We start from the raw sequence: 11,465 nt of genomic DNA, 5'->3' as shown, positions 1-11,465 counted from the left end.
GCAAATAGAAAGAAATGTATGATAGTAGGAGTAAGAAAACAAAGTGATGATAAAAAAAATCACGCGGGATCTGTTTTCTAGAACGGGGACGATGGGGTCTCGGGACTTCCGGCCAAGACTTATATATATATATTTCATTATATTATCGTGCGTGGGGGACAATCGAAAAACTTATTTTACACCGACGCCGCAACGATAACAATTACACCGAAATAAATATTAAATTGATAACGTCTCACGAGGTCACAGCCTTTCGGTAGGTCAATCGATCAATCACGCGTCGGGTGTGAGTATCAATGGCGTGTCGTTGGTGACGATCGAGCTGTGCTTCAGGTTTCGCTCGTGCGTGTTCACGTGATTGGTGCGCCACTCGAACCGGCCACTGGAAAAAGCGCTCAGATCCCTGGTCAGCCGCCTCTTTCCCGCCATGAAGTCTAACCGCATTTTGAACTCTTGTTTGAATTTCTCCTGAGAATAATAATTATGGTCGGCGTAAAGCTCAATATTTTTGTCATAGATACACAGGCGTAGGGTGGTCAATTTTTTTGGGGTGACTTAACCCTTCAGGGGCACACATGTAACGACTAGTGGGAGGCTTCCCCGCCCCACGTCACACAACCAGTATACAATTGAAAATATACATCATAAAATACAAATAACGTGTGACAATCTAAGGTTTTATTAAAATATCCTATTTTTTTTTCAAATGTTGTTTTTTACTTATAAAATTAAACGTCTATTTTCTTCAGTGATCGATTATCGATACAGGTAAATTGTCTTTTCAGTCTCGGTTTACCGGGCCCGTTGATGTCAGTGATATTACGTAAGAAATTATTTCGTAAAAAGTATAAACTTGCATGTAATGCGAAGAGTTAACTATAGTATAATTATTGTTTTTGTCTTATTTGGCCATTAGGTACGTTATTATTATGTTTAAGACGTGTTTCAATAAAATAAACATAAAATACTCTGATTAAGACGTATATTATTAACTGTGAGATAAACATACATTTCTGGCTTAGTACAAAAGTTTGTTTTTGAAAAATAATTAAATAATTAAAAAAATAACTAACCACTGCAGTATTTGGGTGCTTGTAGATTTCAGTAGAATGTAAAAAAAATTAAGACCACTATGAAATACATAATTCAATTTTAATTATCTTAAATTTGTTTTGAAATTGACTGTACTATAGTCGTTATTATAAAACATTAATCTCTATAGTAGTAATAGTTAAGTAATTATGTATAAAATGCAGTATACTGTATAATATACATAATCCAATTAATTTCATATTCAGTTCCCAAGAGCATTCATATCGAAAAGAGTCTATTAATAATATATGTACATATCTAAATATATCTTTGATAATATAATATCGTCAAAGTAGGTATAATATGTCAACAAAATTTAAATTTTGTGTCACAATTTACTTTTGTACTTTTGGTTACGATTGACGAATAAAATATAATTGTGATGGTAAAAAAGTGTTTATTTATACAACTTAGATGCTCTATATACTCACGTTATATATGGAATAAATAAATGGATTATAGCAGCTATTGCTCATGGCAAACCAATCGAAACAGAACCAAATTATGTTGATATAAGGATACCTGAAATGAAATTGACAATAAAGTATATTATTATTTATAAAACGCAGAAAGTCTTGGGGAAAAAAGATGTGAGTCATTTATTGAACATAATAAAATACAAATAGTAATACAATACTCACTCGTTTATTTGAGGAAATATATGTTGTAATAGATTGTACGTTTGCAGGGGCAACCAACACAACGTGAATAGCGCAACAACGATGATAAGCATTTTGATGACCTTGAAAATAATCGTGTCAAGTTTAATGACATTGTATTCTACCTTTATATGATTATAAACCATAATAATTGAAATATATTATAATATATAATACGTATATAGTTATTATGATCGATTGTGTGCGTGTCAAGTACATGAGCGTGTGTGGTTTACTACGTGTTTTTTCGTGTGGAAAAGACTCCGGATAAAAATGTTTAAGGGGATTGAAGTTAGCCATGTGAATGACATTTCTGGTCACAGGTTTAGGCCAAGAAGTCTATACTATTGTAATAATCTAAAAAAACTTGAACCTATACTTTTAACTATAAAAAAAAAATGAAAATCCGTTTGAAACTCTGAACTGGTAAATTTACAATACACGCGTGAACAATATTATACAGAATAATACTAAGAAAAAAATACAAATGCATTTAAGGGTAGGAATACAATGAAATGTCAAACCCGGTCTCTATTATCGGCGTTGATAAAAAAAAAAAATGGTTTTTAGGCTGTGAGTTGTGAGTATATAAGATGTCCGAATAAGCTTGAAGGACCCATGCTACAGTCACTATAGGGGCTGAAAAAGTATAGCCATAGAGATTAGACATCCGGCGAGGGGTCACTCGATCGCTATACATTTGTTCGGGCAGTTAAAATCTAAAACATCTTTCGATTTGCTAATAGCAATTGCTATACAAAACCACCTCGAGTTGATAAGCGATTCACAGAGTGAAAACGATTTTTTTTTTGTCAGTATATAAAGAGATATGGCGAAACTAAATCATAAAAAAAATTGACCCGATAAATGGTCTCGTCATCCAACAGTTTAAATTAAAAGCGTCCCTCGTTTCAGTTTATAAAATAACCTAGGGTTGGCCACAGAGTAAAAATCAAACATTTTTGACATAGCTAATGGACTTGCGGGATCACTCGCTAATTGAACCAGGGAAAAATATTGTCTAAAAAGATTCATATACTCGTATTGCAACAAAATGCCTAATATAAAAAAATAGAGTTGTATAGGAAATTCAAAAACAATTAAATTTATTATTTAATAATACACTTAATGAGTATAAGGATTAATTATCATCTAGGTACACAAAAATTCCGGTTCATTGAACTTTTACAATTTTTTTCTCATATTGCTTAGTTTAAGCACGCGTAGTATGTCTTAATGGTTTTATATTAATAGTATACCTACTATATGTACTAAACAGCGAATTATTTAGAGTGCTTACCTACCTACCTGTTTTCTGTTATTGCACGTATGTATAATGAACTTATAACTTATATGCTGTTTATGAATAAATGTTTTACACATTTAAAAGCCTATAATAGTATCAAATATATACCAATTCGATATAAGAGTTCAACTTAAAACATACATTGTAAGCTAACAACGTATTTGTAATTGTATGAGTCAAATAATATTGTATACATTTAAGAACATTTGGAACAGTAATTTATAATAAATTGTCTTGACAAATGATTTTTTGTTTTATAAATAGTATCTGCCAATTACTCACAAAATTAATTTAAACATATTTTACAAATGTACAAATCTTTACATTTTATTTTCGTGTGCCTGATAAAAATATGTTACGTCCGTCTCAAGTATACTTTTCGATGAAACCAAATTTTCTTTAATAATTTTTACAATACCACTATGTTATTGGTATATTGAAAATAGAGAACTAAAATAACCGTAAAAAAAAATGAAATGTAAAAAATATATTATTTTCTTATTGTTGTAATATTATGTTTTACAAATAAAAAAAAAACTTTGTAAAGAGTTTAAGGAAGAACTATGTCGTACATAATATTTTTGTTTTGGTTGATGCAGTGAGTTTTGAGAAGAGTAAAAGGAAAAACATTGTTTGACCCTAACAATTAATCCTGGTTTATATGTAAAAAACCCGAATGCACCAGTACTTCTGTAGTTATATTTAGGTACATAATATTATAACGCAATGATAAAATTGAATCATACTTTTTATCTCTTGACAGCTACAATAATATAAATTGATATCGAAAAATCATTTTTAGTTGCTTATCGATCGGTTCCATGATATTATGATTTATGATGTCGTATAGTAAGTTGTTTGTATGTGAAGTAGTAATTAGACGCGATAATTTGTCTAAGCGATGAGTTATTATATCAATAAGAATAAGAATCACAATAATGTTGTTCAACATACAACGACTTACCCGCTTTTTATTTCTCATCAGATTCAAGTCTCTCTGTGACTGAGCGTTTCCGGGAGCCGACGAACCCCACAGGGCGAATCCTATCCCGGAATAGGCCCACGTCATGATCGACAGCGGTATGACGTACTGCACGACCACCAGTAGAGCCCTATAAACGAGCATCACGTTGTGTGACAAGTTGACGTTTAGGCAGAACGGCCAGTCTTCGGACACGAAAACCACCCGTTGAGCATACGCCATCGGTGAACTCAGTGCCAGACCGGCGATCCAGATCAACCCGATCACACACAGGCATTGGGTTTTTGATGTCCTCGCACTGCAAACACAAACGCATCGCTACTGTTGTGATCATTATTATTGTTATTATTATCGAGATTATATTTTTTATTAGACTATAGAAAATATTAATAAAAAATAACTTGTTCCACTGATTCGTCATAAATAATAAATATGATATTATTATAACATTTTAATGTAATTGTATAGGGTTTTTTCTTCCTGTTTGACAATTTTGAAGATATTTTTATCTGTTATAGTTTTTGATTGTCGTCCCCCCCTCCTACGTCAATGTTTGTCGAAATAAATAATTTGTGTTGACGCATATATTCGATATGATTGTTAGAAAGCTGCAGGCGAGGTTTTTTTACTCGACTTAAGCCCAGCTTTAATTGTTATCGTTCTACAAAATGTATTGATTTCCTTCCACACGATCACGGGCCATCAATGCGATCGATCGATCATGATAAATGCACAAACAGTTAAACGATACGAATTACGCTCGGTATGTGAGAATCCACGACAATGCGCGTCAAAGGCTTTCACAGAATGTTCGCTGATCCACTGCGGTCTTATCATTCCTATTTAGGTGAATGCGTACGTTGCACGGCTGAGGAGATAAACGCGAAAACGTCTGTATAGATTATTATTGATATTCGTATATGAAAATGGCGTAAATAGGATTGTTATAAAAATAAAATAAGGAACTTATTTGATACAATGGTTTGTAATATACTTACTTTCATAGCATTATCACACATAGCACAATGAGATCGTATTACAATAAGCAATATTTTACCACCTAATACCCTCCAACTAAATCCATACACAGTAGGGTTTATTGGAGTAGCTTAGGAATGTGTAATTTAAACCAAATAGAGGTTAAGGAAATAACTATATACTATTGAGATAAGTATAAATACATTGCGATTAGGATGATATTGATGTTAAAAGCGCTTCGTTTAAGAAAAACAAAGTTCAGAAAATTTAAGTTCAAAACTTTAAGCTGTGATTTATTAGCTGAAAACAATAATTTATAGTGAAATGAAAATTTAATTTTGTTAGAATAAAAAAAATATGTTTAAATTAAAATATGTAATTTCCAATGATTTTCAAACTATTATTAAGTGGAGGTAATGCATTTTATAATTGTGAAATAGATAAAGTGAGAAAACCAAAGTCCCTTTAAATTTAACCTAAATAATAATTATTATTTTTATACATTTTGTTTTTTCTCTATAAACAATTCAAATAATAAGCGTATTGTAATACGGCATCTCACTAAGTCCCCTGCAACATAAATATAGATTCTGGAGGTAGGGTAAGTTAAGAAATATTTTTTTTAAATTTCAAAACGAGACATCCAACAACCATTTTGAAAATAATATGTAATTTTTTAGTTTTGAAAAAATGTATGTCATAGCATGAATTTTTCATGTTTATTGTTGAACTATGTAATGATGTGCGTTATACTTACAAGTAGAAAAAAGTGTAATGTAAAAAATAATTATTTATTTCAATATATGAAGCAATTTGTGGACATAATCAACCACGTTTATAAAAGACACAGTAAAATTTCAATACATAGGCTTAGTCTGAGTCTTAATTAATAAATTATCCTAAAGAATAAGAAGACAGAGAAATTATTATTGTTTATCATACCATAATGAGTTTATTGATTGATTAAAATGTATAAAAATATATATATTAACTGGAATCTGGAGTTAATGTTATGGATATAATATTGAAAAATGATCGTTTGATTAATTTTATAAGATTATTATATTTCTCTCTCTCTCTCTCTCCCTGAATCAATCTAGTAAGAAAAAAGCTTTTTCCATGATTAAAAAAAATATCATATTGTCATAAATAGTTTTTGGGAAAAGCTTAAAAATAATTCTTCGTGCTAATTTTATTTGTTCAAATTTACAAATTGAAAGTATCAACATTGGATTTATATCGTTCTACAACTACAACTAATTTCATAATGTTATTCACAATTTTTTTTTTCAAAGGCTGAAAAAATCTCGAAAACTTTTGTTTTGTAATGAAAGTAGTAACATTTAACTTTAACTTTTATTATCATTTTATGACAGTCATCGCTCATATGGTATTATTCTAAACATTAATTTTCATGATTTTAATAAATGTAAATAAACCGGGGAGGTTCCTCTGCTGTTTAGTAAGTTTCGAGTGTACACCTATTTTGTCTTTGAGTCGGTCATTGTAATGGATGTCTTAAATGTTAACTCAATAATATATCCTTATAAAAAGGCTGAAATACTTTTTATGCTCAGAATCACGTTGTGCAATTTATTATTGAATTCAAAAAATTATTTAGCACATCCATTACATTATACGTATTGCAGTGGACTATTCAACAGCGACCTATATACTCGAAAACTATACTTCAAAGCTACTCGCCGACTCTTAGTATTATATGTTTATCGTTTATAATAGGTACTTACTAAATTGTTGAAAATAATAAATAATAATAATTTAATACAGCTGAATTAAATTTTAAAAAGTCGATACTGTTTACAACATCTATAAAAATTACAAATTAGTAGGTAGGTATTACCTACCTGTATTTATCGTAATTAGAGTTTTTAACCATATACATGATATTTACTACCTATTTAATCATTATTATTGTTGAAATATTGAACAATTATTTTAATAGTCAGTTTTAGGTTTGTGGCCTTACCTACTATGTAATATAGAACACCTAAATGATGCCTCTCATGTATAATATAGTTATGTCAGTCCGTTACGATTTTTGATTACACAGTGTTCGTGAATTATCTGATTGTTAATTTTAATATAAATTATAATCTTTTTTTGTTTAGTCCATCTTTTATATTTTACAGTTTCCATCATTGAGTATTTATTGAATATTATATTCTTTAGTTTTTGTATAAGATAGAGAGTTTTAATAGTACATTTTTTGTTTTTGTTACTTTATCATAGTAGTAATTAATGAATCATAAAGCGATCAATAAGAACGTTATTGCTTAGGCAATAAAACATTATAATAATCATTTTTACTGAAACCGTATTATATTTACTATTTTAGACTCTAAGATTTGTAATTAAGTTGAAACTGCTGTCATGTGCTTTACTATTTTCTCAACAGTTGTTTTATGAAACATTGTTGACGGGACATTTTAGTTTTAAAACACTTGAGTGGTTCGGTTTGATGAAATAACTTTTTCTGCGGTAAAGAAAATAAAACAATCATCTGGTAAGAATATTTTTCTTGCAAGTGGAATTCCATGGTATATTATGCGATACCTACGTATATAATAATAACAATAATATTATAATATCATATCATTATTATAAAAACGACGTAACTATAATAATGCAGCCGTTATTGTTCCACGTAGTCATGTGGTTTACTCGAGGAATCGGTAGAACGTGCAATCAATATATTATGCACCTTCATCATGTACCTAATGATTAACGGCTACTTCAATATTTAAATAAAAATATACCAACTCTACCGATTTCTGGTCGTCTTTGCAGGGCTGAAGCGTGTGAGCGTATCTTAATAATGTTGTCATGTGAAATGTCGTGCACGTGTGATATTTGTATCCACTCGCGTAAATGTAATTATTACAATAACGTCGACGTTGCCGCAGACAATAGTTTTGGCATGTGAAAACTCTTAATATATTATGATGGTCATATGGACCCTTAAGATAACCCCTTATTAATTATGTGCTGTATTATGCTGCAGGTACTTGCCACGGCGGCCACACAACGGATAATATCATGGTTACGATTTCTGAGCCTACTGATGATATCAAATAATTTGTCGTATTATATCTTGTTTATCATCATTCATTATACGTTGCAACGAAATACCACCACCCATTATTCACATGCATATTAGGCACTATTATTATTTATGTAAAATAATAATGAACGTACGTGCTTAGGATTTCTTATTCGCAATGTACACCCAAGGGATTTCATTGGATTAGTATTTGCGATTCTGTTGACTATATGTACCCACCCAACAAGTATATTACATAATGTATGCGTTATTATACTGCAATATATTATTATGTTTTATTCAGGGACGTGGACGTTGGATGGACAAGTTTCACTATTAATTGTAACTATAGACTAACCTAATCTTACACGTTACACTAAAAGTGTGCATATAGTTACAGGCTACATTCAAAGTGACTAGGTTATATTTAAGATTTAAAGTTACGAGTTACATGCATTTGTTTGCATCTAATATTATATGAGGGGATCATAAGAAAAAAGTGTTAGGCGTGTAAGTTATCACTACAATTTTATTTAAGAGTATAACACAAACATTCATGATAACATTGGTTACACAATTATCATACAATTTTAAAACTTATATGACGTGTGGTTACTGGTTAGAATGTAATACATAAATACAGTGTCTATAAACATCAAACCGCAAACAATAATACGTACATTGAGTTAGTTATATATTTATTAATTATAGTATGTATGTATGCACAATATTGGTGCACCAACAACATAAATATTATTTTTTGCAATGTTACTGATATGAAAGGAAGGGCGAAGAATAAGAAAAATAAGAACCTAGTTCAGCGTAAGAAAAAAGACGTTTACGAATCTGTTCAAACTCTACTTCAAAAGACAATAATTAAATTGATACTTTATAATGAAAAAAAAACATTTTTATATCGAAATTCATCGTTAATTTATTATATAAAATATTTATAAAATTATAAGATAACAATTAACAGATAGCGTAACAGATATTTTCCAACTATTATTAAGCCTCGTCTCAAGTCAACATTTCAAGTAGTTGTAACTTTGGACAATTTTTTATTTTTATTTGAACGTATTAAAGTTCTCACAAGCCTCTTTCTATACGTCATACACCATTCAAAAATACCGACATTTGATATTAAACAATATTAAAATACAACTATTTTAGACTGGATATGTATAGAGGAATGTATTGGTTTTACACTTTTTACAGTGATGTTTTTTTTATTACGTTTTCCTTTGAGTACTTGTTCGAGAATTGTTTATAAAGTTTCATGTAGCATGTAGCATGTTCACATATATTTTGTTACTCAAAAGTTGACTCTATACGGAACTTACAACAGAAATATTTTGTTTTTTCAATAGTTTTTATCTGTGAGTAAAAAACTGCCGACAACCGTTAAGAAATGTCAAAAATATGCACTGTTTTAACTGAGATCCTCCCTGAATTGTTTCCTCCCATGTGATGATTCATATTAGATATTTTATTTAAATTAACATCAAACACATTACTATACGTTTATGTCTTAAGCCAAAATATTACAACCGAAGCGAGACGAGTTCGTTTTATTTAGTCCGGTTGTTCTACATAGTATTATATAATTTATAAATGCGTTAAAAACTTCATTAAATCCAATTGTTATTCATTCAATCAGCGAATAAGTAATTACATATTGATTTTATTTAAACATTGTAATTTGTATGTTTTTATGCGTTTGTACTAGTTTGGCCAACAATACAAATTATGGTTAATGAATTGTTTATTGTAAATTTGGATAAATAATCTGCATCGTAATTCGATGGTAGTTTTTTTTTACGGTTGATTAATTTTTATTTGTTACGAAAAACAGTTAGAAAATCGCTTCGACGATTGGAATATTACAATAAATAGTTAACAAAATGATGTGTAACCGTAGACTGAAATAAATCGATAAACCTGCTATTAAGTATTATATTATGTGTGCTGTGTAGGAATAAAGTACCCACCTACATATTAAGTGAGGATTAATTGTACGCACGCCGTTCGTCGTATCTATGATACTCGGAATCTATAACATCACAGGCGTAAAATCGTCTGAAGTTTGCTTTACTCTTTGATAAAGAATATGACCCCATTCTCAAAGGCTTGCCAGTGGCAATTAATATACTCACGCGAACGGATTGAGTATGGCTTGGCGCCGGTCCACAGCTATGGCGGTCAGCGTGAACACACTCACCGTGATGGAAAGGACATGTATGAATGGACAGAAGGCGCACATGAACGACGGCAGATTCCATCGTTGTAGCAGAGCTGCTTGAAACTAAAAAAGAAAAGAAAAACCATAAATTAGCCGTTTTATCAGAAAATATAATCCAATATCCGTCGCACTAGAAGTTATTGGTGTATATAATATATATGGTTTTGTTTCGTTGTTTTTCTCTAATCCTGTGGTGACCAACATTTTTTTACCGATGGCCATAAAAAAAAAATTCTTGGCACTCAACGAATTTTATCTTTTTCCTTTAATTCAATATTATATTTTATTGTTGGCACATCTTAAATAGGTGCACTGATATTTAGTGTTTATTAAATAAGTACAATTTTGGTTATTATAAAACATAATATAAAATCAGTCTATTATCATTATAATTAAATGTATATAAGTTATATGTTTTATGTTTATTAAATAAGTACAATTTCGGGTCATAAAAAAAGCCATATTGTCCTTGAAAACAATGGTAAATTTCAAAAATTGAAGTTAAGACCTTAAAAGTGTGGCGCAGACTACATATTCCATTTTGCTTACTGTTGTGGAGCAAATAATACTAAAAATAATGTTTAAATGTGGTGCAAAATATATGTTATACTTTTACATTTCGTCCCAAATTACATACTGAATTTATCTGCCCAAGCGATACGGCGTAGTAAGTAATCAAATAGTTCAGTACCAGATACCGGAATCAAATGTTGTAATACTACCAGCCGGACCAGCCCAATAATAATAATATTATCTGCTACACCGTTTTCATCGGGTCAGCCAGTATAAGTATACATAATATATATCTGCTCCATCCTATGGGTACCATAGTGTCGTTGTCGTGATGGTCATAGGTCTGGTGCACCGGACGTCCGAGACAGACCCGTTGCCGGACATATAATAATTTAGTGACGATAAACATCGGTTCCGGTCGCTTTATATCGAAATTGAACGTATAATCTTATATAGATATAACAACAACATCGCACAGTCGGTACTCGATATACGGGTATCATTGGTAAATAAAATTATGGTATGTGGGTGTTAGAATATATTATGGTTCCGCCGATATAGACGACGATAAATCTTAAGAAAACGACTCCGTTCACATGATATAATATATATATATGTAATACACCACGCAT

At 30.6% G+C, this 11,465-nt stretch overlaps 1 protein-coding gene across 1 annotated transcript in view; it reads right to left on the bottom strand.

Moving 5' to 3' along the window:
- Positions 1-11,465, bottom strand: part of LOC111036302 (tachykinin-like peptides receptor 99D) — a 52,408-nt gene continuing 40,943 nt past the window's right edge. Inside the window, exons 3-7 of the mRNA XM_022318295.1 lie at positions 10,235-10,383; positions 4,022-4,337; positions 1,734-1,834; positions 1,524-1,614; positions 1-468 (exon numbers count right to left, since the gene is read on the bottom strand). Of these exons, the coding sequence (XP_022173987.1) occupies positions 274-468; positions 1,524-1,614; positions 1,734-1,834; positions 4,022-4,337; positions 10,235-10,383 (852 nt within the window). The 3' untranslated portion in view covers positions 1-273. The remainder of the gene's footprint in view (positions 469-1,523; positions 1,615-1,733; positions 1,835-4,021; positions 4,338-10,234; positions 10,384-11,465) is intronic.

Source organism: Myzus persicae, unplaced genomic scaffold (genome assembly GCF_001856785.1).
Source record: "Myzus persicae strain clone G006 unplaced genomic scaffold, MPER_G0061.0, whole genome shotgun sequence".
NCBI lineage: Eukaryota > Metazoa > Arthropoda > Insecta > Hemiptera > Aphididae > Myzus > Myzus persicae.
Note: the sequence above shows the minus strand (reverse complement) of the source record. Positions and strands in the feature narration are given on the sequence as shown.